The sequence below is a fragment of the Rhineura floridana genome, chromosome 3, assembly GCF_030035675.1.
Source record: "Rhineura floridana isolate rRhiFlo1 chromosome 3, rRhiFlo1.hap2, whole genome shotgun sequence".
NCBI lineage: Eukaryota > Metazoa > Chordata > Lepidosauria > Squamata > Rhineuridae > Rhineura > Rhineura floridana.
This window is the reverse complement of record NC_084482.1, coordinates 226,358,400-226,385,547: the sequence shown is the minus strand read 5'-3', so window position 1 is coordinate 226,385,547 and position 27,148 is coordinate 226,358,400. Positions and strand designations below refer to the sequence as shown.

The 27,148-nt window shown below is 47.5% G+C and overlaps 1 protein-coding gene across 4 annotated transcripts in view; it reads left to right on the top strand.

The window, feature by feature from the left end:
- Positions 1-26,427, top strand: part of LOC133381809 (zinc finger protein 420-like) — a 41,892-nt gene extending 15,465 nt beyond the window's left edge. Inside the window, exons 1-4 of one of the 4 annotated variants that reach the window (XM_061621280.1) lie at positions 11,580-11,765; positions 13,469-13,569; positions 14,983-15,049; positions 21,585-26,427. In XM_061621280.1, the coding sequence (XP_061477264.1) occupies positions 15,025-15,049; positions 21,585-23,887 (2,328 nt within the window). In that variant the 5' untranslated portion in view covers positions 11,580-11,765; positions 13,469-13,569; positions 14,983-15,024 and the 3' untranslated portion in view covers positions 23,888-26,427. Of the gene's footprint in view, positions 1-9,135; positions 9,146-11,579; positions 11,766-12,470; positions 12,558-12,724; positions 12,745-13,468; positions 13,570-14,982; positions 15,050-21,584 lie in introns of those variants that run through there. The other 3 variants (XM_061621281.1, XM_061621282.1, XM_061621288.1) reach the window with 3 other exon arrangements.
- The last annotated feature ends 721 nt before the right edge of the window (positions 26,428-27,148 follow it).

Below are 27,148 nucleotides of genomic sequence, written 5' to 3'. Positions count from 1 at the left end.
TCCACCTCCACTCATTTCCCCCCCACTCACGTGCTAATCAGGTGCACAAGGCCAGCACTGCAATTAATGGATCCAATCACTATGTGCTTCCAGAACCTGCAGCAATTATAAATAAAGAATGAAGAAAAGCAGGAGATGCCTTTGGGTTTACAGGCTACACCTGTGAGGTCTTGACAAATGCTTTCAGGGAAGCAGCCCTAGAAGTGAACTAGAAAACTACTCTCAATTGCTGCCTATCATGGCTGGTAAAATCTAGCAGGAGGGGACTGACTGGACGGGTCCAGGGAATGGTCAGTGCCTTACTACAGGAGGGAGTTATATCCACTGCCTTCGAAGAGGCGGTGGTGCCACCCTTATTGAAGAGACCCTCCTGGGATTCAGAGGATTTAGAAAACCACCATCCAGTGTCCAATATTCCCTTCCTGGACAATGCAACCAAGAGGCCAGACAGCTGCAAATATGCATGGCAAAAGCAGATTATCTAGATCCATTCTGGCCTAGTTTAAGGCCTGGTTTCAGGACCAAATCAGCCTTGGTTGCCCTGATGAATGGGTGGCGGACAGAGGAGTGCAAGCTTGATCGATCTCTCTTGATCAGCCCTCATACTCTCCTGGACCAGTTCTGTGGGATGGGTGGCACTCTTGTATGGTAGGTCCAGTCCTACTTGCAGGGTCAATTCCAGAGACTGGCATTGGGAGAATGCTCTTCAGGCTGTTGGCATCTGTCAGGCCCAGGATGTGACTCAGGAACCAGACCAACGACTGTAGTTAATTCGTGTTTTATTAGGGTAATGTCCAAACAAAGACTGCGTTTTCTCATGAAGCAATACAGGGATACAGGTCCTGCGGCATTGGGAGAAAGTTGACAGAGCAAGGGGCTGCTTCCCGCCTGTTCTTTAAGAAGGGGCCAAACGGGCGTGCAATCTTTCGCTCCTCCTTAACTGCCCCTCAGGTACTGCCCGCCTTCCCCCCCTTCTCTCCTGTCTTTTCAGCTGTCTGCGTGTGCGCGGTGAGGGGGGAAGCATCACCCCCTCCTCTTCTGAAGTTTCCGATTCCAGGATGGGGGATAGGGGAGGGGCTGATGGTAAACTGTCTCCCCGCTTTTCGGCTGTGAGCAGCCCTCCCTCTTTCCCCTCTTGCTCTGAGGGGGAGGCGTGAGAATGTCCAGGGAGGGCTCAGGCTCCCTGTTGCTAAGCAACCTTATCACTGGCAGTTCCTCTGTTTTGTCTTCGCTCCAAAGGGGGGAAGTTCCTTCCCCTTCCCTCTGCCATCCATCCGAATACTCTTCTCCCAACTCTCCGGGATCCAGCTCCCCGGGATTGGGACCCCAGCTCTGCCTTCCGACACCATCCCCCCTCCCAGGCTGTGCCCCCCTCCCCTTGTCTGGCTTGGGACGGTGGGGAAAACGTTGATGGAAAAGTTTTACCAATTCTGGAGCATGCACATCAGCTGCATCTTCCCATGATCTGTCAGCCACCCCATAGCCTTTCCAGTGAATCAAGTACTGCAGCTTGTGGCGTCTGATCCTGGAATCTAAGATCTCCTCAACTTCAAACGCAAGCTGCTCATTTACCAGGAGTGGAGCTCCGGGAGGTTCCTCCGGCCGTAACTCACTGGGAGGGGCGGCTTTCGTTAAGAGGGATCGATGGAACACAGGATGTATTTTAAACGTGTCAGGCAGCTTCACGGGATTGATTTGAGTTTCTATTTCAAAAGGACCCACCCTCTTGTCTTGTAATTTTCTACATTTGCCCGGGATCTGGAGGAAGCGGGTGGACAGCCATACCTGGTCTCCCGGTTGAAGGGGGGGGCCCTCCTTCCTGTGCAGGTCAGCAACTCGCTTGTACTCCGTTTTGGCTTCGTTTAACTGCTGTTTCAGTGTCTGTTGCGCCGCTTGCAATTCCTTAAGGAAGTTCTCAGCTGCCGGTACCAGCATTCCTTCTGAGCTGCTTGGAAAGACTTTAGGATGGAATCCATAATTAGCGAAGAACGGGGTTTGTTGAGTGCTGGAGTGCAGAGAATTGTTGTAGGTGAACTCTGCAAAATGCAAATATGATACCCAGTCAGTCTGTTGATAGGACACATAACTTCGTAAATATCTTTCCAAAACGGCGTTCAAGCGTTCCGTCTGCCCATCTGTCTGGGGGTGATGGGCGGAGGAGAGTTTTAATTCCGTCTGCAACTGTTTCCACATTGCTCTCCAAAATTTGGCTGTGAACTGAGTTCCTCGGTCTGAGACTACGCTGTTTGGCAATCCATGCAGCCGGTAGACTTCTTTTATGAATAACTTGGCCGTTTCTTTAGCCTCTAAGGCCCCTGCACAAGGAAGAAAGTGTGCCATTTTGGTAAGTAGATCCACCACTACTAAGATGGCTGTCATTCCTTGGGACTTGGGTAGATCAGTTATAAAATCCATGGAGAGGTCCTTCCAGGGTTCGTGTGGGACAGGCAACGGTTGTAACAGTCCTGCTGGTGTCCCTGTTTGTGTTTTTGTCCACAGACAGAGCAGGACTTTACATAACTCTCAATATCCCAACGCATTTTAGGCCACCAGAAGTCCTTGGCCACGTTCTGAATGGTCTTGTAAATCCCAAAGTGTCCCGCTGTGATGGAATCATGACACTGGCATAGGATTCTGAGCCTTAATTCCCCTTCTGGCACATATCTGGCGGTTTTGAACCATAACAGTCCATTTCTCCAGTGAAAGGTTACTTCTGAGTCTTGACCTTGTCCCGTCTCCTGCTGATATTTTAGCATGTCTGCATCTTCTTGTTGTGCCTTTTTGAGTTCCTCTTCCCATGAAGGCTGGCATACTCCCAACGTTAATTTCTCTGGCGGGATTACGTACTGAGGCTGGTCCTCGGATTCACTTTCTTTGTATTGTGGCTGTCTGGATAAGGCATCCGCTCTATGGTTTTTGGCTTGGGCATGGTAAGTAATCTGGAAGTTAAACCTAGTGAAGAACTGGGACCATCTTATCTGTCTCTGGTTCAGCTTTCTGGCTGTTTGGAGGCTTTCAAGATTCTTGTGGTCGGAGCGCACTTCAATTCGATGAGAGGTCCCCTCTAGGTATTGTCTCCAGTTTTCAAAAGAGTCCTTGATGGCCAGCAGCTCCTTCTCCCAAACTGTGTAGTTCTTCTCTGCAGGCTTTAACTTCCGAGAGAAGTACGCACAGGGGTGCAGCTCCTTCCCTTCTTGGTCTAATTGTAGCAGGACCCCCCCGATGGCAAAATCTGAAGCATCTGCTTCCACTACGAAAGGGCGGTTCGGATCAGCAAAGCGCAGAATGGGCTCAGTAGCAAACCTTCTCTTCAGCTCCTCAAAGGCCTCGGTGGCGTTCTCTGTCCATTGAAACTTCTTCTTCCCCCTTAAACAGTCAGTCAGAGGAGCTGTTAATTTGGAAAACCCTGGAATGAACTTTCTGTAATAATTGGCAAACCCCCAAAACCGTTGTACATCCTTTTTGGTGACAGGTTGGCCCCAGTCCAATATGCAGCTTACTTTCCCTGGGTCCATCTCCACGCCTTCCGCTGAGATTCGATATCCAAGGAAGTCTAGAGACTTGAGGTCAAATCCACATTTCTCTAATTTAGCATACAGGTGATTTTCTCTCAGTCTCTTCAACACCGTCTTCACATGCTGGTCGTGGTCTTCCTGGTTCTTTGAGAACACCAGGATATCATCTAAGTAACAGATTACATACGTGTCCAACAAGTCTCTAAACACATCGTTCATGAATTTTTGAAAAATTCCTGGACTTCCACAAAGCCCGAACGGCATGACCAGGTATTCATACTGTCCGTAAGCGGTCAAGAATCCTGTTTTCCATTCATCTCCCTCCTTCATTCTGATCAGATTGTACGCTCCTCTCAAATCCAACTTCGTGAAGATTTTTGCAGAGCGCAGTCGGTCCAGCAACTCTGAGATCAGGGGCAGCGGGTAGCTGTTGGGGATGATGATCTGGTTCAATGCACGATAGTCGTTACAGGGTCTGAGTTCCCCCCTTCTTTTTCACAAACAATAGTGGCGCTCCAGCAGGGGATTGTGAGGGGCGTATGAATCCTCGCCTCAGGTTTTTATCCAGGAATTCCTTCAGGGCCTCCCTCTCATTCTCTGTGAGAGAGTAGATTCTCCCTGATGGGATGCTGGCTCCTGGCACTAGGTCAATCGCACAGTCGTAAGGGCGGTGGGGGGGTAAAGTCTCTGCCTCTTTTTCATCAAACACATCTTTGAATTCTTCATACTTTGGCGGCAGGGTCACTTGCTCGATCTCTTGCACTGCCCCCGCTAAGGTGTTCTTGATTCCTTCAGGTTGACAGTTCTCCTGGCAATACTGTGAGGTGAACCACACCACCACCTCCTTCCAACTTATTTTGGGTTCATGCTTTGCTAGCCAGGGCATTCCCAGAATCACCTCAAAGTTCGAGAGATCTGACACGTATAGCGAAATGAACTCTTCGTGCCCAGGGATTTGAAGTTTCACTTCCTCCGTGGCTTGTGTCACCCCTCCTGACTTCAGGGGTCTCCCATCGATAGTCTCCACAGCTAGGGGAGCGTCCAGTTTCCACCGGGAAATTCCATGACGCTTGATTAACTTTGCATCAATAAAATTTGTGGAGGCTCCACTGTCAATTAAGGCAGTGGAATTAAACACCACTCCTCTGGAAGTTGTAATCCGAATAGGCAAGACCAACACCCCCTCTGAGGGAGGTTGGATCGTTGGGGGGCCTTTATACAACGCTGCCCCCAGTCCACCGGCCTGCACGTGGACTGGGTGTTCTAGTTTCCCGATGGCTCAGCTTTCCCCCCTTTCAGTCCACAGTCTCTGGCCACATGGCCCGGCTTTGAACAATAAAAGCATAAACGTTCCTGGCGTCGTCTTTCCTTTTCTTCTTCCGACAGTCTTGGCCTAGCCCCTCCCTGTCCCTCAGTTGCATTACTGCCATCCCTGCAGTGGGAAGGGTCTTGTTGCGGGATGCCGAGGCTGAGTATCTCGGGACCTCCTGCTTCCTTTCCAGGCGCCTTCCTTCCATCCGGTGATCTATCTGTAGGCATAGCCAGATGAGCCCTGGTAGGTCAGCGGGGGGGGAGGTCCTGGCCAACTCATCCAGGATTTCAGCATTTAATCCACTCCGGTACATAAACATCAGGGCGGCGTCATTGTAACCAGTTTCCTGGGACAGAATTTTAAAAGCGTTAGTGTACTCGGAAACAGTCCCTTTAGCTTGCTTCAGAGCGCCTATTTGCCGCGCTACTGTTTCAGCCCTTTGCGGGTCTTGAAACATCTCGGTCATCTCCTGTATAAATCCTCTGTACCTTCCTAAGACAGTATCCTTTCTCACGAGATACGGAGTCCCCCATTTTGCAGCTTCTCCCTCCAGGAGGCTAATCACGAAAGCTACTTTAGTCCCATCGTCTGGAAATTCCGTGTGCCTGACATCCAGATATAACTCACATTGAGCCACAAAGGTTGCCAACTGATCACTTTGTCCCGCATATTTTGGGGGCAATCCAATGGGAACCTTTACTACGGCAGCTGGAGGGGCTGTTCGCATCTGGTCTATCGTGGCCTTCAAGGTTTGATTATCCGTCTTCAGCGCCTTGACTGCTGCTAGCAGGGCTTGAACATCCTTCTGCAAATCAGCTACCTTAGTCCTCAAGAGTTCCACTTCTTCCGTCTCAGAAGTGGGGTTCGTCCCCCCCGCTGCTCCCTTTGACATCTTGTCCCAGTCAAGTGAAGAGAGCGTTGAGGGTGATTTAGGTGGCTCTGTCAAGCTGTCAGGCCCAGGATGTGACTCAGGAACCAGACCAACGGCTGTAGTTAATTCATGTTTTATTAGGGTAATGTCCAAACAAAGACTGCGTTTTCTCATGAAGCAATACAGGGATACAGGTCCTGCGGCATTGGGAGAAAGTTGACAGAGCAAGGGACTTCTTCCCGCCTGTTCTTTAAGAAGGGGCCAAACGGGCGTGCAATCTTTCGCTCCTCCTTAACTGCCCCTCAGGTACTGCCCGCCTTCCCCCCTTCTCTCCTGTCTTTTCAGCTGTCTGCGTGTGCGCGGTGAGGGGGGAAGCATCACCCCCTCCTCTTCTGAAGTTTCCGATTCCAGTATGGGGGATAGGGGAGGGGCTGATGGTAAACTGCCTCCCCGCTTTTCGGCTGTGAGCAGCCCTCCCTCTTCCCCCTCTTGCTCTGAGCCTGAAAGAGGGGGAGGCGTGAGAATGTCCAGGGAGGGCTCAGGCTCCCCGTTGCTAAGCGACCTTATCACTGGCAGTTCCTCTGTTTCGTCTTCGCTCCAAAGGGGGGGAAGTTCCTCCCCCTTCCCTCTGCCATCCATCCGAATACTCTTCTCCCAACTCTCCGGGATCCAGCTCCCCGGGATTGGGACCCCAGCTCTGCCTTCCGACAGCATCTATGCTACAGGAGACCTCTGAATACTAGTTTTTCCCCATTGTTATTTAACATCTACATGAAGCCGTTGGGGGTGATCATTAGGGAATCTGGAGCAAGGTATCATCTGTAGGCCAGCTGCTTGGAGAAAGCAAACTGTCTATATCCATTCTGGTCTGTTTGCAAGACTGGTCTGGGCACCAAAATAACCTTGGCCACCCTGCTTGATGACCTTTATCAGGTGAGACACAGGGAATGCAACCCTGTTGGTTCTCCTGGAGGTCTCAGCAGCTTTTGACACCATTGGCCACAGTGTTGTTCAGGGAGTTGGAGGGGATTGTTGCTTGGCTCCATGGCTTTTGGGCTCTGGGGTTCCACAAGGGTCCATTCTGTCTCCTGTGCTATTCAACATCTATATGACACCATTGGGAACTGTTGTCTGGGGATTTGCAGCATGGTGTGATCAGTATGCTGATGACACTCTATCTCTCAGTTCCATCAGAACTGGGAGGGCGTGAAGGTGTTGGACAGTCATCTGAAAGCACCGCTGGACTGGATGGTGGCCGACAAACTGGCCAAATCCTGATAAGACAGAAGTTCTATGTTTCGGTGGTTTCCACATCCAGGAGTCAGGTGTGCTGCCTGTTCGGTGAGTGCGTGTTTGACTTCATGAAGACAGGGAGCACTCCTGAAGGAACAGGTTTGTAGTCTGGGACTACTTCTGGATTCCAACTTGTCACTGGAGTCTCAAGCGGCTTCTGTGGCTAGTAGTTCCTATGCCCAGCTTAGGCTGGAATGTCAGTTATGGGCTTCACATGCAGAAGGGCCCAGGTTCATCCCTGGCGTCGCCAGATAAGGCGAGAGAGACTCCCTGCCTGAAACCCTTGGGAGCCACTGCCCGTCAGGGCAGACAGTACTGAGTTAGATGGGCCATGTGTCCTGACTCAGTAGGAAGGCAACTTTGTTTATGCCTATGCAGTCCACAGACGCAGGGCCTGATCCTTGCAGTTCAGCTGCACAGCCCAGACCCACGGGCTGTGTGGTTTCCGTGGCAAGAGAGAGCGGCCTCATGGCTGCTTTTCCCTTGGTGCATAAGATGCATCCTTGCTGGGGGCACATGGTGTGTGTGTGTGTGTGTATGCTGGACTGCTTTTGAGCTCCAGAGCTAGAGAAAAGATGCCTTCAGATTTCCTGCACCTGAAATCCGCCTGGTAAGTTTCCCTCCTGCTAGCAGGGGCTGGGGGCAGACCTTAAACTGATCAGGCTGTTCCTGGCCCTGGTACAAACGGCCTACAGTGAGTCACATGGGGAGATGTAAGCTCCAGGAAGTCCACACTCTTCAAAGAACAAAACCAATTTTTTAATTATTATTTTTTGGGGGTCATGAAATCACTGCAAAAGTTTCTATAGTTTTGGTGGCTGCTTTAAAAATATGAGGGTGCATGAATGCCCTGTGCTGAAACTCCGTAATCATCCTTCACCCTGGAAGGAGAATCCACCAATAAATGTCTTTCAGCCAGTCTACCTATGGGCTGCCCAGCCCTTGGGTGAAACAGACCGCCAGGAGGCCTTCTTGTGCCCTTTCCTTGCATCTCCCTTCAGCTGAGGGGCACAGAGTGGGGGGAGGCTTGACATCAGAAGGAATCTCACTACACGGATGAGTTATTCCTGAGAACTCTGCATGTCTGGAGTTGCCTTCTAATGAATGAGACCATTGACGTATCTGGCCCAGGAACGTCAACCCCAGGAAGCAACGGCTCCTCCAAGCTCTTAAGCAGGGATTTTCCCCAGCCCTGCCACTTTCCCAAAACTGGAGAAGCCATTTTCGCCGACTGCTGAGAAAACCCGATTCGCACTCCCCTCCTGCCCCACTACCAGCTGCAAATGAAAGTGAAGTCCCTAGCTTGCCCTGGTGCACGAGAGGGTTGTGACCACGTACGACCACAGGCTGAAATCCCTTTCAAGCATTTATTTAAAATACAACAGCAGCAGACCATGAATGCATTTCAGTTTATGAAAAATGTGGCAGGTGGAAGGCCATGCTCCATGTCTGCACTCTGGGAAAGGCATTTGGAAGCCCTCTGTGTGAAACAACTTTTACTAAAGACAAGAGAAGGAATGACTCTTCTCTGGCATATGATTTGTACATTTATTGCATTCATTTGCGTCCTCTGCCTAGGCAGCCAAGGCAGTTTACGATTTTAAAATACTACAACTAGTAAGCAATGGTGGGGACTGTCGGAGTGGATCAGGCCCTGACGCTGCCTTTCCCTCCCTGCCTTGCTCTCTCCACCCTGTCCACAGGGCAGGCAGTGTCCTTGCAAATTGGAGAAATGATAAACATGGTCTCCCAGATATTGTAGGCTGGAGGTAAGACTCACCATTCAGCTTCTTCTTCTGGTATAGCACAGTGGGGAGGAGAGCCTGGCTGGGAGTCCAGAGAGTTCAAATCCCCGCTTGTGTCTCCTGGGTGTCAAGAGCCAGCTAAAGATCACCCCCCATAGGGAGTGGCTCAGGGGTTACGTGCCCTGCCACCTGTGCAGCCATGGGGAAGCTGTATAGTCCCAAGGAGCCCAGTTGCCCCCCAGCTGGCAGTTGTGGACAAGGAAGGGGCTGGCTTGTGCAGCTGTGGCAAGCTGCGCAGGCCCTAGCCAGCTGGGGAGGACTAGCCTCAGAGGGAGGCAATGGGAAACCCCCTCTGAATACCGCTTACCATGAAAACCCTATTCAGAGGGTTGCCATAAGTCGGGATCGAGTTGAAGGCAGGCCATCTGGTCATTTTCTCATTTTGCTAAGTAGTCCTGTGTTAGGCAGTTTGGGGGGCAGTTAGGCTAGAGGGGAGGGAAGGAGAAGGGACTGGCGGGCCAGTAAGGAGGGAGACTGGGAGACGCCCTCTTGGCTTCATACACCAGAGAAGAATAGAGTCAACATACCCTGCATCACAAACGAAAAGTGACTGTGGCCCACGGCCTTTTAGGATCCCTTGCCTTTAGGATTCCCCCCCCTAGAATGATTTCCTTCCTTGAATTGGAGTGGGCAGTGAGCCCTCTGTGGGACTGTCTTGCTCCTCTACCCCCACCCTAAGGAATTGGGTTTTGAGTCCCCCTGACCTTCTGGGTGGGCCCTGAACCCCCATTTGTGTGCAAAGTGCCCTCTTGGGTGTGTGTAAGCCAGGTGAAGCCGCAAGAGCGTGTTGGAACACAGATCTATGGAGAAAAAGCCGTGACTGCTTCGTCACAGGACCTCCAAGCAGGAGTTGTAGGGCAAGACTGAGCTAAGACCCCCCCGAACCAGAATGAAGGTATTCCCAAGATGCTTGCGCTGGAGGGGAATCAGGCGCCTCTGGAAGACTTTTTGGGGGCCAACAGGCCTATGCAGCTGCTGAAAACGTCTTTGAGTAGCTTGGCACTTTAGTGATTGTTCAGCATCGTTTTAAAATGTGTTTTATGTTGTTGTACAACGCCCTGATGCTTTGCGAGAGGGCAACATATAAATCCTCTTATAAATAAATAAATAAATGAATTTGAAAGAGTCCTTCAAAGAATGGGAAAAGTGATCTGTTGAACCAACTGTTATGTAAACTGCTCAGAGGTCTTTACATTCAAGCGGTATATAAATTTTGTTAAATAAATAAAATAGATTGCAGAAGTTGGTGCTGAGAAAAGGAAAATTGCTCTGAGCCAGTGTACATTAAAAAAAACAGCTGAGAAAGGTGTATCAAATGAACTGCACACAAATTGGGATCTGAACAACCCAATTCCACAGAATAAGATAGCACAGACAACTTTATCTCACAGTTATGAAAGAATTAAAGCTGAATAATATGAATAAATCAAAGTACTCATTTGAACAAGTGACTCTGACTATAGTTCTTCACTGGTCATAAATCAAGATATATACAATATATAAATATATATATATATATTGGGGGTTGGACTCGATGGCCTTACAGGCCCCCTCCAACTCTGTGATTCTATGAATACAGCAATTGCTCCATACAGTAAAAGGAAAAAGAAATGTACTTAAATCGGAGCATAAGAAGAGTCTTGTTGATTCCGGCCAATGCCCCTGGGAAGCCCGCAAGCAGGACCGGAGCGCAAGAGCACTCTCCCCTCCCGCGGCAACTGGCAACTGGCTTTCAGAAGCACGCTGCCCCTGACTATCCTTGCAGAGCGTAGCCACTGTGGGTGGTAGCCTTATCCCCTCCAGAAATTTGCCTAATCCTCTTTTAGAGCCCTCCAAGTTGGTGGCCATAAGTGCCCCTTGTGAGAAAGCGAATTCCATGGTTTATGCACTGAAAGAAGCACTTTCACACAAACGATGTTGTTGTGAAACGACTACAACTTACGGAGATCCTGTGAATCAGCAGAAACCTCCAGTAACATCTGTCGTGAACCACCCTGTTCAGATCTTGCAAGTTCAGGTCTGTGGCTTCCTTTATGGAGTCAACCCATCTCTTGTTTGGCCTTCCTCTTTTTCTACTCCCTTCTGTTTTTCCCACCATTATTGTCCTTTCTAGTGAATCCTGTCTTCTCATGATGTGTCCAAAGTATGATAACCTCAGTTTCATCATTTTAGCTTCTAGTGATAGCTCTGGTTAAATTTGTTCTAACACCCAATTATTTGTCTTTTTTGCAGTCAATGGTATGTGCAAAGCTCTCCTCCAACACCACATTTCAAACGAGTTAATTTTTCTCTTATCCCCTTTTTTCACTGTCCAACTTTCACATCCACACATAGAGATCGGAAATACCATGGTCTGAATGATCCTGACTTTAGTGTCCAGTGTTCACACAAGCGATAAGAGCATGAAAACATCTAAAAGGGAGAAAGAAAAGAACGACATCTGCGGACAGGTGCAGCTCTGCAAAGGGCTCCTCCTCCTGGGGGAGGGGGGTCCAGCCCCGGCCCGAGAGCCCTTCGCCAAACCATAGCGGAGGCCGCGAGCAGCAGGACCCAAAGGTGCTTCCTGGGGGGCTCTCTCTGCAGCAAGGCCACTGGCAGTACAGCCCCCCGACCCACCCCCCAAAATAAAAAGCAGGCCCAAAGGATTTCAGTGCCCCCACCCCGCTCCGCGCGGCTTTCCCGCGGGAGTCCCTTGGAGGGCTCCTCCCTCCGAGCTCTGCTTTTGCAAAGGGGGCTGCCCTCCCTTTCTTGCAACCTCGGAATCCATCTCAGGGTTACAGAGAGAGAGAGAGTGCGGATGCCTAGAGAGGCCGGGAAAGAGGCCCTCCCCCTCCCCAGTGGGGATACTGGGATCAGGTTGAGGGTGCAAATCGCGTCGCAAGGAAGGAAGGGGAAATGCAAAGCGGAAAAGAGGGGTGGGAGTCTGTGCATTAAAGCAAAGGAGGCGGGATCCCCCTCGCCAGGATCAGGTGGGTGCAAAGGGAGGGAGGGAAGGTCTGGCGGGGGGGGCTTCCATTGGGGGGAGGGGGAGCGCAAAGCGAAGCAAGTGGGAGGGAGGAAGGGAGGGAGGGGGAGAAGCCCAGGCAGGGGAAGGGGGACAAAGGGCCGGGAAACCCCCCCTTCAGCCCGAAAGGGAAGTGGGAGTCATGCAAAGGGGCCTTTGGGTGCAGGGGAGGGCCCCCGTGGGCGAGGAGAGGGGAGGCAAGGTAGTGGGGGGGGGCTGAAGGGTGAATGAAAGAGATAAGCGCCACGGGGGGAGGGGAGGAGGAAGTCAGACCACATGGCCTTTTGGGGAGGATCTCGATGTTTCGGGCTGGCGGTGGGGTGAGGGTATCTCCGGAGGGGCTCCGAGGCTGCCTTGGCTTGTTCCCCCCTCCCGTCTAGGGATCTGCAGTGTGTGTGTGTGTGAATCGCTCCCCCAAATGCCCCACTCTTTTGTGGTCTGTACAGCCCACCTTTCTCCCCGCCCCCCAAAGAGCTCAGGGAGGTGCACCTGGGCCGCTCCCTCCCCATTTAATCCTCACAAGAACCCTGCGAAGAGGCGGTGGCTGCTTTTGAACCCGGGTCTCCCAGGTCCTAGCCTGACGCTCTGAAGTGCCTCTTGGGTGCAGCAGAGCCCCCTCCTCTCCCAGAGGCGGGTGGGCTTTGGAAGCAGGGGGAAAAGAGGGAGGGAGGAGGAAGAGGCCAGCACTGTGCAGAGTTGCTCCGAAGTAGGACTTACTCTCAAGTCAGCGCGCATGGGATGCCAGCCGTAGGAAGGGGTGAGTGAGGAGAGAGAGGAAGGAGGAGAGGATTTGCAGGATGTTTGCAAGCGTAGGGTCTGATGGGACGAGGGGGCTGCAGTTTGGGTCTCCCCCCTCAGGCAGCCAAATGTCTTGGGAAAGAAAAACTCTGCTCTGAGGCACCCTCTCCTCCTCCCTCCCAGGAACCTTCAGCTTGTCTTTACACGTGAGCTCCTCAGAAAGGATTAGAATCATAGAAATGTAGAGTTGGAAAAGACCCATAAGGCCGTCGAGTCCCGCCCCCTGCTCAGTGCAGGAATCCAAATTAACGCATCTCCAACAGGTAGCTTGAATGCCTCCGGTATTGGAGAGCCCACCACCTCCTGAGGTCATTGGTCCCATTGCTCATTGCTCTTTCAGACAGGAAGTTTTTCCTGATTTTCCATTGAAATCTGGCTTCCTGTAACTTGAGCCCATTGTTCTGTGTGCTGCACTCTGGAACAATCTAGAAGAAATCCCGGCCCTCCTCTGTGTGACAACTTTTCAAGTACTTGAAAAACCTCCCCTCAGTCTTCTCAAGGCCAAAGACGGCCAATTTTTTCAGTCTCGCCTCATAGGGCTTTGCTTCCGGTCCTCTGATCATCCTTGTTCTGACCCTGTTCCAGTTTGTCTGCATCCTTTTTAAGTGTGGTGTCCGGAACTGGTCACAATACTCAAGATGAGGCCTAACCAGTGCCGAATAGAGGGGAAGTAATACTTCACACGATTTGGAAACTATATTTCTGTTAATGCGGCCTAAAATAGTGTTTGCCTTTTTTGCAGCCGTATCACACTGTTGGCTCATATTCAGCTTGTCATGCTCAACAGTTCCAAGATGCTTCTCACATGTCGTGTTGCTGAGCCAGGTATCCCCCATCTTATAACTCTGCATTTGGTTTCTTTTTTCCTAGATTAAAGAAGAAGGGGTGACCTGTGGACCCACCCCCCTGAAACCATTGAGCATCCCAGCCAGGTTGCTGCTGCATCTGCATAAGAGGCTGGGCGAGAGCTGGTAAGTTCAGCGGAAGGGAGGGGGTTTGACTGGGTGGAAAAGGAGGAAGGGATGGATGGAGGCTGCGGGGAAAAACTCCAGGCATGCAGAAAAGACCACGGGTAGGGGTGGGGAGGGGAAGGGGAGAGGAAGGGAGAAAAAAGGCAGACAGTTCCAGACATTAGCTTGAATTCTGGGCTTCTTTTGAGAAATGGGCTTCTGGCAGGGGTGGCCAGACTCTTTTCCATCAGATTAGGCTAGAAAAGCAAGTTCCCCCAAATTAAGAAAACTATGTCTCTGGCATTTGATCTTTTGGGAGGAATTAGCGTGGACTATCCTTTCGCTCATCTCTCCTGCCTTTGCAGAGATTTAGGAGTCCCCTAAATGCTGGCAGAAGACCTCTTAATTATAGCCTTGCTTTGTGCCAGGGAGTGTTGGACCAAATGCCAAACGATACCACCTGGCTCTCTTTTGAAGGTGGTGGGATGGTCTGAGCAGGAGATTCTGACCCTGCTGGGCCTTCCCTGTGCTGAAATGAACGCAGAGCAAATGGGACAAATCATAGAACAGTAGAGTTGGAAGGGGTCTATAAGGCCATCGAGTCCAACCCCCTGCTCAGTGCAGGAATCCAAATGAAAGCATTCCCGACAGATGGCTGTCCAGCTGCCTCTTGAAGGCCTCCAGTGTCGGAGAGCCCACTACCTCTCTAGGTAATCGGTTCCATTGTCGGATTGCCCTAACAGTTAGGAAGTTTTTCCTGCTGTCCAGTCGAAATCTGGCTTCCTGCAACTTGAGCCCATTATTCCGTGTCCTGCACTCTGGGACGATCGAGAAGAGATCCCGGCCCTCCTCTATAATGTGACAACCTTTCATGTACTTGAAGAGTGCTATCATATCTCCCCGCAGTCTTGGGGAGTCCTGCTAGTTGGTGGAGATTATATTGAGCTAGACCAATGGTCCAGGTTCTGCCTTGATATCTCCCGTCATATCTGCTATCATATCTCCCCTCAGTCTTCTCTCCTCCAGGCTAAACATGCCCAGTTCTTTCAGTCTCTCCTCATAGGGCTTTGTTTCCAGTCCCCTGATCATCCTTGTTGCCCTCCTCTGAACCCGTTCCAGTTTGTCTGCATCCTTCTTAAAGTGCAGTGTCCAGAATTGGACGCAGTACTCAAAATGAGGGTTAACCAGTGCTGAATAGAGGGGAACTAATACCTCACGCTGTTTGGAAACTATTTGCAAACAGGATTTGGGTCCGTCATGTATAGTTTCCCTAACTATAGGGAACTCGTGACGTTCCTGTTTTGTGAAAAATATGTTCCTTTCCTTGGGTTCACCTTTTGGGTGGGGTGAAAATGGGTGCTCAGCATTTCTGAATATTTCTGCAGCCCCGAGCAGCGTGAATAACAGTGATGTTTTTGTTCTCCTGCAACGAAGGGCCCAAATCTGACATCATCTCCTGCCCTGAAGCAGAAAAAGATGCCTGCCCAGGAGAAATCGAGAGGTAAGTCCTTTGATAAGCGGTGAAACTGTGTGTACATATCTCTCATTTCAGTTCCTAAGAACATAAGAATTGCTTGGCTGCTGCATCAGGCCAAAGGGTGGGGAGAGGGACGCCATCTAGTTCACAGCCTGTTCCCACAGTGGCCAACTGCATGTCCCAACGGGAAGCCTGCAAACAGGGCATGAATGCTAGCAGAACTCTTCTGATTCCTTGCAAATGGAATTCAAATGTGTATCTCCTACTATAGTTGAGGAAGATTATTGTTTTTCCGGCTAATAGCTGTTGACAGCCTTATCTTCCATAGGCCTTGTTAAAGCTATCCAAGTTGGTGATCCTCAAAAACCAGAACTATCACTAGAAGCTAAAATGATGAAACTGAGATTATCATACTTTGGACACATCATGAGAAGACATGATTCATTAGAAAAGACAATAATGCTGGGAAAAACAGAAGGAAGTAGAAAAAGAGGAAGGCCAAACAAGAGATGGATTGACTCCATAAAGGAAGCCACAGACCTGGACTTACAAGATTTGAACAGCGTGGTTCATAGCAGATCCTGTTGGAGGTCACTGATTCATAGGGTTGCCTTAAGTCGTAATCGACTTGAAGGCGCATAACAACAATTTGGTGGGCACCACTCTCTCTTGTGGGAGCAACCTCCGTAGTTTTAAACGTGTGCTGTCCTGAATCTTCCTTGGAAGATCTCACTGGGCTCCCGTACCATGGGACAGAGATGAAAACCAGTCTCTGTCCGCCTTCTCCTTACCATGGACAACATGACACACCTCTGTCACGTCTCTGTGTGATTTCCTTTTCATTGAACTAGAACCCTGATATCAGAAACGGTTCACCAGTTGGAGCTGAGCTGTTACGCCAGCTTCCCGACAGGTGGGTCGGTGGACTACAACTCCCATTACCCCTCACCGTTGGCTAAGCTGACTTGGGGATGATGGGAATTGTAGTCCAACAGCATCTGGGGACCTAAGGTTGAAGAACAGTCGTTTACTGGGAGGGAGGGAGAAAGTGAGATGCTGGGGAGGTTGATGTGGTGCAAATGCACCATCATGAGCATCACTTGGCTCAGCCATTCTGTTTGCATCTCGCTGACCTCCCCACAGCTTAGACCCTCCCTGTCTTCCTTCTGGTAAGCAATGGCAAGCGATCTTCCGGGAAGCTAGTGTGGTGGGCTGCCCCCACCCAGCGAACCTCTTCTACCCCAAATGAGACAACTTGTCATCTTAGGAGAGTTTTTCCAGCCCTTTGATTATTCACTTCCGTTTTCGGAACCTTTTCCAACACTCCAATACTGTTTTTGAGGTGAGGCAGTCAAAACTGTACATGGTATTCCAAGTGTGATGGCATCATAGAGTTTATACGGGCACTATAATATCAGCCACCTCACTGCTCACTCCTAACTTTAGATTGTTTATAAGCAAGTTAAAAAGCATAGGTCCCAGTATGGATTCTTGGGGGATTCCACTTTCTACAGCCCTCCACTGGGAGAACTGTCCATTTAGTCCCACTCTCTGCTTCCGGCTACTTAACCAATTCCTTATCCACAAGAGGACCTCTCCTCTTATTCCATGACTGCTAAGCTTCCTCAGAAGTCTTTGGTGAGGTACCTTGTCAAACGCTTTTTGAAAGTCTAAGTACACTATGTCCACTGGATCACCTCTATCTATATGCTTGTTGACACTCTCAAAGAATTCCAATAGGTTACTGAGACAGGACTTTCCCTTGCAGAAGCCATGCTGGCTCTGCTTCAGCAAAGCTTGTTCTTCTATATGCTTGGTAATTCTGTCTTTAATGCTTTCAGTCTGTTTTCCCATGACACGCATTAAGCTCACTGACATGTAGTTTGATAGATCCATTCTGTATCTTTTTTAAAACTGGTGTTACATTGGCCATTCTTCAGTGCTTCTGAATACCAGTTGCTGCAAACTGTAGGAGGGGAGAGTGCTGTTGCTCTCAGGTCCTGTTTGTGAGGTTCCCATGGGCACCTGGCCACTGCAAGAACAAGACGCTGCACCAGATAGGCCATTGGCCACCCAGACCTGGTGATTTGTCCGTTTTTATTTTGTCAGTAATGCCTGTTTTTTTGTCACCACTATTTTATTTTCAAAGGACTCCCTTCCTTTGAAAGTTAGTTCAGGCTCAGAGATCTGCCCTATATCCTCCTCTGTGAAGACAGATGCAAAGAATTCATTCAGCTTCTCTGCAATCTCATTTTCCTCCTTTAGCACACCTTTGACTTCCTTGCCATTGAAAGGTCCAACTGCCTCCGTACTCAGTTTCCCGCTGGAACAATTTTTTGTCATTGGTCTTTATGGTTGTAGCAATGTGTTCCTCAAATTCAGTTCTCAAAGAACTGAAATGTGAAATTGCTGATCTGCTAACTAATATATGTAACTTGTCCCTCGGGTCCTCCTCCGTCCCTGAGGACTGGAAAGTGGCAAATGTAACGCCAATCTTCAAAAAGGGATCCAGAGGGGATCCCGGAAATTACAGGCCAGTTAGCTTAACTTCTGTCCCTGGAAAACTGGTAGAAAGTATTATTAAAGCTAGATTAACTAAGCACATAGAAGAACAAGCCTTGCTGAAGCAGAGCCAGCATGGCTTCTGCAAGGGAAAGTCCTGTCTCAGTAACCTATTAGAATTCTTTGAGAGTGTCAACAAGCATATAGATAGAGGTGATCCAGTGGACATAGTGTACTTAGACTTTCAAAAAGCGTTTGACAAGGTACCTCACCAAAGGCTTCTGAGGAAGCTTAGCAGTCATGGAATAAGAGGAGAGGTCCTCTTGTGGATAAGGAATTGGTTCAGAAGCAGAAAGCAGAGAGTAGGAATAAACGGACAGTTCTCCCAATGGAGGGCTGTAGAAAGTGGAGTCCCTCAAGGATCGGTATTGGGACCTGTACTTTTCAACTTGTTCATTAACGACCTAGAATTAGGAGTGAGCAGTGAAGTGGCCAAGTTTGCTGATGACACTAAATTGTTCAGGGTTGTTAAAACAAAAAGGGATTGCAAAGAGCTCCAAAAAGACCTCTCCAAACTGAGTGAATGGGCGGAAAAATGGCAAATGCAATTCAATCTAAACAAGTGTAAAATTATGCATATTGGAGCAAAAAATCTGAATTTCACATATACGCTCATGGGGTCTGAACTGGCGGTGACCGACCAGGAGAGAGACCTCGGGGTTGTAGTGGACAGCACAATGAAAATGTCGGCCCAATGTGTGGCAGCTGTGAAAAAGGCAAATTCCATGCTAGCGATAATTAGGAAAGGTATTGAAAATAAAACAGCTCATATCATAATGCCGTTGTATAAATCTATGGTGCGGCCGCATTTGGAATACTGTGTACAGTTCTGGTCGCCTCATCTCAAAAAGGATATTCTAGAGTTGGAAAAGGTTCAGAAGAGGGCAACCAGAATGATCAAGGGGATGGAGCGACTCCCTTACAAGGAAAGGTTGCAGCATTTGGGGCTTTTTAGTTTAGAGAAAAGGCGGGTCAGAGGAGACATGATAGAAGTGTATAAAATTATGCATGGCACTGAGAAAGTGGATAGAGAAAAGTTCTTCTCCCTCTCTCATAATACTAGAACTCGTGGACATTCAAAGAAGCTGAATGTTGGAAGATTCAGGACAGACAAAAGGAAGTACTTCTTTACTCAGCGCATAGTTAAACTATGGAATTTGCTCCCACAAGATGCAGTAATGGCCACCAGCTTGGATGGCTTTAAAAGAAGATTAGACCAATTCATGGAGGACAGGGCTATCAATGGCTACTAGCCATGATGGCTGTGCTCTGCCACCCTAGTCAGAGGCAGCATGCTTCTGAAAACCAGTTGCCGGAAGCCTCAGGAGGGGAGAGTGTTCTTGCACTCGGGTCCTGCTTGCGGGCTTCCCCCAGGCACCTGGTTGGCCACTGTGAGAACAGGATGCTGGACTAGATGGGCCACTGGCCTGATCCAGCAGGCTCTTCTTATGTTCTTATGTTCTTAAATTATTTACCCCCCCCCCAATCTCTTACTGTCTCCTTGCTTTTCTATTGCCAAATTTTGTGCTCGTTTTTCTTCTTGTTTGTAGAAGATTTCCATTTTCTGAAATAGCTTGGCAATCTCTTGGCCCTGTTGGTACCTTGCTTGATCTACGGTATATGTTCTAGATTATAATATTGTGGTTTTAAACATCTCCCTACCACACTTCCTCTTTTGGATGCCTCCTTGATTTCATTTCAAGATCACCGTGGGCCATAGAAACCTGATATCACCACCCACAACAATTCTGTGATGGAGTCTGACCCTTTTAGGGTTTTTTTTCTTGTCGGACACTGTGTCTTCTTCAATGTACAGAGTGATACAGTCTCCAGGACATCCTTCCCTGTCCTTCCTATAGAGTTTGTATCCAGAGACAACTGTGTCCCATTGGTTCTTCTTTCCATTCCACCAGGTTACTGTCATGCCAGCGATGGGTAACCTCCAGCTCATGGGCCTAATTAGCCCCCGGCCTCTCCGTTTGGCTCATGAGGCTTACCCAGCTGCCCTACACCTGAAGCCATTTGTTACTTATTTTATTTAAGGTATTTCCATACTGCTTAATCATGCAAGTCTCTAAGCCGTGTACACAGACATTTTAAAAGCATACATTAGAACTGGTTTGAAAAGGTGGGAACATGAAACAGCTTGCTCCCAAAAGTTCTTTACTGACCTGAGAAAAACAATATCCAATGAGAGGAGGCGAGGGTACCGGGTAGAGGAGGGAAGGAAAGAAACCAAGCTGACGGGCGATAAGACAGTCTTAGAAGAATTCTACGGAGACTAAAAATTGGTTCCAGGGGCAAACATTCTGAAACCTTCTGGTTCTTATGGGGAGGAGATTACCTGCAACGAAAGAAAGAGGAGGGTGTAGATGTCTACAGTTCTGGCTTTTTCCCACCACAGAGCGTTTGGATGAAAAGTTGATCTGAGCCATCCTAGCTATTGGTCCAGGTTGACACCCAATTCCATAACGTTAGTCCTCTCTACAGGAGATTCCCTGAGTTCCAGAGGCGTACTGGCTAAATTTAATGTTTGTTGACCAGCGATGAGGACATTCCATGAATGGGTCCTCACCCCCCACCCCCTGCCAGGATGATTGGCCAAAAGACTACTTGGATAACTTGATTAAAATAGTGGCTTGGCTATCAGAGGGAGACATTTACATGTCTGGAGTGAGCGTTCATGCTGTGAAATGAGGTCCACAGGAACGGGCCGTGTCATCCCGCCTTGGATGATCCTAAACCCAGGATTCAGTTGACTTCCTGAAGATGCAGGGCTAGATGTCTGGGTGATGCTCCAGAAGGCAGCCCGGCTGAGCTCCTTGATCACATTCCAGGCTCAGGGGTGGATCCAGGGACCGTGATTCTGATTTGAAGGTTGGTTTCTTCTTTGCACTCATGTTTGACTTTTCTCCTGGTGGACACCTGCTTTGTAGGTTTCACCATCCCTCTCTCGCTCGCTCGCTTGCTCTCGCTCTCGCTCTGGTACCATCTCCTGTCATTCCATTCCCACGATCCAAACAGGATTGTGGACGTTTTGAAATTCATCCTTTCCTAAGATGCCCTAGTTACCTCCTGCTGGGACAGAGATGGTGTTCCATTATTCTATGGCCACTCACCCCAAAGAAGAGAGGATAGTCCTGTGTCTGAAGAGAGGCACGAAACCAGGCAGGGCAGGAATGGAAATCGCTACCCAGTATTGTCCAGGGAAACTTGAGGGGGGGGAATTGTAAGCCATTGGGATGGGTGTCACAAACTGGGATTCCCAGCAATCAATCTCCATTTGATTTTCTCCTGCATCACCAGCTCTCTGTGTGGAATTCAAGGCCGACAGACTGAGCTCTAGGCTTCACAAAGACAAGCTCACTAAAGCACTCATTCAGCTGATCCCAAACACCAGGTCCTATCACTAGTCCCTCTGAAGCTCTAGACTGAAATCTTTCTCCTCTGCCCAAGCAACCCGTCTCTCCTAAGGGTCTCATCTCTCATTGCCTACTGAGTTGAAGGAACTCGTCCTTGCATGATGATACTTTCCTCTGGCCCCACTGATCCCACTTTACTCTTCTGGATCTTCCACCTGAGACTAGAATCAGAGTTTGTGGGCGAAATACACACCGTGCTGTGAACTGGCAAGGAATTCCCGTTACAGTACAGGGGAAAGGCACAATCCGGTGTAGAGCGCACCTTGAGCCATCACTTTCTGTGTATCTGACCAGCTACTTTCTCTAGCTTTGCAGCAATTCTTTTGTCCCTCCTCATTACCTCATTGGGGAGTGGGGGAAAAGCAACACATATGTGCCTACAGAAATCCAGTAGAAAGGAATTGATGTTACTGTTTGAGACAGCAGGGTATTCATAAGGCAAGGGGGCACAGAGAGGAAAGGGGAAAATCTTGGAGATGCTGAAATAATTGGGCCTGATAGGGTTGAGATCCTCAGTTTCTGTCTTGAATTCCTAACAGGATTTTCTTTTTCTCACCCTGCTTATTCTCCCCAAGCTTATGATGGGCCTGACAATGATAGTTCTAAGGAGGCATCTGTAGTTCCGTCAGAAACAACTGAGCTTCAAGCGGGAAAAGAGATACTTGGTTATCAAAGAAGACTAAAAAGGCGAGAGGGAAACAAGACAGGGAAGGAGAAATCTGCTGCTTCTCAAGTTACTGATGTCCATGAACTCTCAATCTCACAAGATCAAAAATGGAAGACAGGGAAAATGGGTTCACTATGTGGCTCAGAATTAAATAGTCCTCGCAGAACTCGCACAAAGAAGAAACTTGATAAATGTATGGAGTGTGGAAAGATCTTCAGCAATAGCCGAGGTCTTACTTTACATCAAAGAACTCACACAGGAGAGAAACCATATCAATGCATGGAATGTGGAAAGAGCTTCAGTCAGAGTCAACACCTTACCACACATAAACGAACTCACACAGGGGAGAAGCCATTTAAATGTACTGAGTGTGGAATGAGCTTCAGTCGACGCTCAAACCTGACTTTACATCAAAGGACTCACACAGGAGAAAAACCATACCAATGCATGGAATGTGGAAAGTGCTTCAGTCAGAGTCAACACCTTACCACACATCAACGAACTCACACAGGGGAGAAACCATTTAAATGCATGCAGTGTGGAAAGAGCTTCAGTCAACGCTCAAACCTTGGTTTACATCAAAGAGTTCACACGGGGGAGAAGCCATTTCAGTGTAAGGACTGTGGAAAGAGTTTCAGTGAGAGCGGGACGCTTACCAAGCATCAAAGAACCCACACGGGGGAGAAACCATATAAATGCATTGATTGTGGAAAGGGCTTCACTGTGAATCAACAACTTATTTCACATCGAAGAACTCACACGGGGGAGAAACCATTTAAATGCATGGAGTGTGGTAAGAGTTTTAGTCATAGGGGGACACTTGCTATACATCAAAGAACCCACACAGGTGAGAAACCATATCAATGTAAGGAGTGTGGAAAGAGCTTCAGTGAGAGGACAACACTTTCCATGCATCGAAGAATTCACACAGGGGAGAAACCATATAAATGCATAGAATGTGGAAAGAGCTTTATTCAGAGTAATCAGCTTACTTTACATCAAAGAACCCACACAGGGGAGAAACCATATAAATGTATGGATTGTGGAAAGAGCTTCAGTGATAGGGGATCTATTAAGAGCCATCAGCGAACCCATACAGGTGAGAAACCATATAAATGCGTGGAATGTGGAAAGCATTTCACTGTAAGCTCACATCTTACTATACACAAAAGAACACACACAGGGGAAAAACCATATAAATGTATGGAATGTGGAAAGAGCTTCAGTCACAAGTCAACCCTTACTATACATCAAAGAACCCACACAGGGGAGAAACCGTATCAATGTAAGGAGTGTGGAAAGCTTTTCAGTGAGAGGGGAAAGTTTATTATGCATCAAAAAACCCACACAGGGGAGAAACCGTATCAATGTAAGGAGTGTGGGAAATGTTTCAGTGAGAGGGGAAAGCTTGGTGTTCATCAAAGAATTCACACAGGGGAGAAACCATATAAATGCATGGAGTGTGGAAAGTGCTTCACTGTAAGCTCACATCTCATCATACACAAACGAACTCACACAGGGGAGAAACCATATAAATGCATGGAGTGTGGAAGCAGCTTCATTGATAGTGGATCACTTACTAAACATCAAAGAATCCACACTGGGGAGAAGCCATATAAATGTATGGAATGTGGAAAGAGTTTCATTGTTAGCCGAGGTCTTAGTTATCATCAAAGAACTCACACAGGGGAGAAACCATATAAATGTGAGCAGTGTGGAAAGAGTTTCCGTCAGACAGCACACCTTAAGGTTCATCAGCGTATTCACACAGGAGAAAAACCATATAAATGCATGGAGTGTGGAAAGTGCTTCACTGTAAGCACACATCTTAATGTACATAAAAAAATCCACATAGAGGAAAAACCATATAAGTGTATGGAATGTGGAAAGAGCTTCCGTTGGTCTGAAGGTCTTACTTCACATCAAAGAACCCACACAGGGGAGAAACCATATAAATGCATGGAGTGTGGAAAGAGCTTCAGTGATAGTGGAACACGTACTAAACATCAAAGAACCCATACTGGGGAAAAACCATATAAATGCATGGAGTGTGGAAAAAACTTCCGTCTGATTCAGTCTCTTACTAAACATCAACGAACCCACACAGGGGAGAAACCATATAAATGCATAGAATGTGGAAAGAGTTTCAGTCAGGCAGGAAATCTTAAGATTCATCACCGTATCCACACAAGGGAGAAAGCATATAATTAAAAGTGTAAAAGCATATGGTTAATTAAATTAATCAGAAGATCCTTGTATAAGCAATCAAATAGTCTAGGTTTAATGCATTCATAGGAACATAGGAATCTGCCTTATACTAGATCAGACAATTACGCTGACTGGCAGTTGCTCTCCAAGGTTTCAGGCAGGGTGTCCCTCTCCCCCTACCTGGAAATGCTATGGATTGAACTTGGGACCTTCTGCATCCCAGGCAGATGTTCTGCCACTGAGCTATTGGCCTTTTCAGAAGTAGTGGGCCGTTTGGAAGGACCTAACATATCTCAGGGGCCATTCATAGCAAACTGTCTTACTAGAAGTCAGACTGTTGATCTGTCTAGCTGTCTACACTGGCTGGCAGCAGCACTCCATGATTTTTGACAGGGTTATTCCTAACCCTACCCAGAAATGCCAGAGATTGAACTGCATACTGTTGATGTGCTCATCTACTGTCTGTTTTTAGTTATGTCTCCGCTTCGTTCATGGGAATCTAATTCCGATATAGGTGGTAGAAGCTAAAATTTGTATTGCCCCATCAGGATAGCAAAGAGGCAAGTACTCCCACCCCCAGCAAGGATCACTGTCTCTAAGCAAATTGTCCTGCCTTGTTGGAGATTCTTCTATGCTATATTCATTCATCTGTCCAAATTGTCAGTCTTGCACTGGTTTCCGAAGCAGGTGACCTTCTTGCTAAAAGGAGAAGTTCAGTTGGATGTTTAATGATAAGGTGGGTTTGGTTGTGGTTATTGAGGCACATTAGATAACAAGGATCTCAGGGAAGAATCTGTAGCTCAGTAGTGGAGCATTTAGTAGATGGTCCCAGGTTCAGTCACCAGGATCTCCAAATAGGACTGGGAGGTTTTTCTCCAACGACAACTTGAAAATCCCTGACAGTCTTGGCAGACCACTTAATGGTTTTTCTGCTTGTTACAGCAGTTGTTTTTTTATTGCTTATTTTACTTCTTACGTATATTCTGTGGAATTCACGTTGTAATACACTATAATGTAAGAAATTTAAGGAATACAGTTCAATATGAACATTTAATGCAATGGATGTGCCACCTCCCATCTTCAACCAGAAATCCACAGGCATGCCATGGACTACCAGAATGAAGCTCAGGGACCAGACCTCAATTTAGGAATCTCTTGGGTAGATGATAGTGAGCTAGATGGACGAATGGTCTACCTCGGTATAAGGCAACTTCCTATATTCCTGGGTAATTGCTATTTTGATAAGCATGGAGGTTTTTTTGCAGAGGTACATCCAAGTGGGTGGCCATCTCTACCACAATTAGGAGCAAATTCCATAGTGGTGTGTGAAGAAGTACTATATTTTGAAGGGCTGTGGAGTCGGAGTCGGGAGCAATTTTGGGTGGAGGCGGAGGCGGTAGAAATGTACCGACTCTGACTCCTTCATAAATGGCAAATGTATATTAACTAGTAATAACAAATTTACTGTAGTAAAATGGTAGCACAAGGCATTTCATCACCACCACGTGAATCCAGAGCTTGGAAAAGTTACTTTTTTGAACTACAACTCCCATCAGCCCCAGGGATTGGGCTCGTAGGAGTTGTAGTTCAAAAAAGTAACTTTTCCAAGCTCTGGATTCAAAAGGTGGTGACGAAATGCCTTGTGAGTTTATTTGTATTATGGCTTCATTGTGTACTTTTTATAATACTTACTGCGTTCTTTTTTTCTTGTACGCTGCTTAGAGATATTTTTTATATTAAGCGGTATAGAAATAGTCTAAAATAAAATAAATTGTGCTACCATTTTACTACAGTAAGTTTGTTAGTACTAGTTAATATACATTTGCCATTTATGAAGGAGTCGGAGTCGGACAGTAGAAAAATAGAGGAGTCGTAGTCGAAGGTCTGGCGTACCGACTCCACAGCCCTCATATTTTGGCTGTCTCATATGTGAAATCAACACAAAAATCCCCCCCACCCAGCACCATGAACACTGTTGCACATGGAATAATAAGGGACCTCTAAAAATGACCTGGCATAAGGAATGCTCTCCTGTGCCATTATCTAAAACAATAACATTTGACTTTCTGATCAAGAAGCTGGTACATAATGCGCCTGCTTCTTCAGGATGAAATAGTTAAAATTATTTAACAGACAGATAAAATAGATAATTGCTGGTTAGATCTTGGTGCTATGATATTGTTAAGGATACGAAATGATGCACGTATTTTGTCTGAAAGCTTTTTAAAATGATAATTGTATAATACTATGAAATAGTTCTTGATTTAGCTTAGCCATTTTTATGTTACTTGGCAATTAGTTTAGAGCATGAAATAAAGATTTGTAAGGCATGCGATGGTTAGCTGTTGATGTTAAAATTTGTAATTTTATGGCAGAAAACTCAGTCATTTCGCTAGCTTAAATAGATCTGGTATGGCATTATTGTTAAAAGATTTGTTTATTACCTGTGTTATGATTCTTTCTATTCTTGTACTACACTTACGTGAAGCTTTTATTCTGTAATAGAATTAACATTTTGCTAGTAAAGAAAATATTTTTAATCAGCTTGGTTTCACAAAGTCATTCCTGAAAAATACTTCCATGAGTAATTCTCAGCTGAGAAATGTCCTTTATCTGGAGAAGACGGCTGTACTGAGTAATCTTTGCCTTTTGTTGCAAAGTCTAGAGAGCTTTCTATTTACAAGGGTGTATTAAAAGGGGGAAATCTTCAAAGAGGGCCTGATCTGTCACACTTGGATCTTCCACTGTTGAGTTTCATTGGATGGCCCCAAGTTTCAGTAACATGGGAAAACTTCTCTAGTGGTGAGAAGTTCCAGGGACTCATTGATCACCCATATTTGGTTTCCTTTGGAAAGAGGTCACTGGAGACTTGCAGGCATTTTGTAATATTTGTTTTTATTTATTAATGTATAGGTTGAGCATAGATGCAGGTGCACTGCTTAAATTATCCGAACAGATGGCTGCACTCCAGTGCTTCCACATCAGATCTTGAGAGGGGAGCTCACCCGGAGTTGATTCCAGAGTCACAAACTCAGCTCTCTGCCTCTGGTTCTCCCTCTGCCTGAAACTGCAGCCTCTTTTTAGGCATGTACATATCTTGCCCCTTCCCACTGGCAGGGAGGGAGGGCAGATTATGGGCTGTTCATGCTCATTTGCCAAGAGGCTGGCCAGGTATTGCCCCGGAGAGCCTACACATCTCCTGATTACATAACAGTTATCAAACGATCCCAAACAATATTACGAACCATTGTTTTATTACATTTC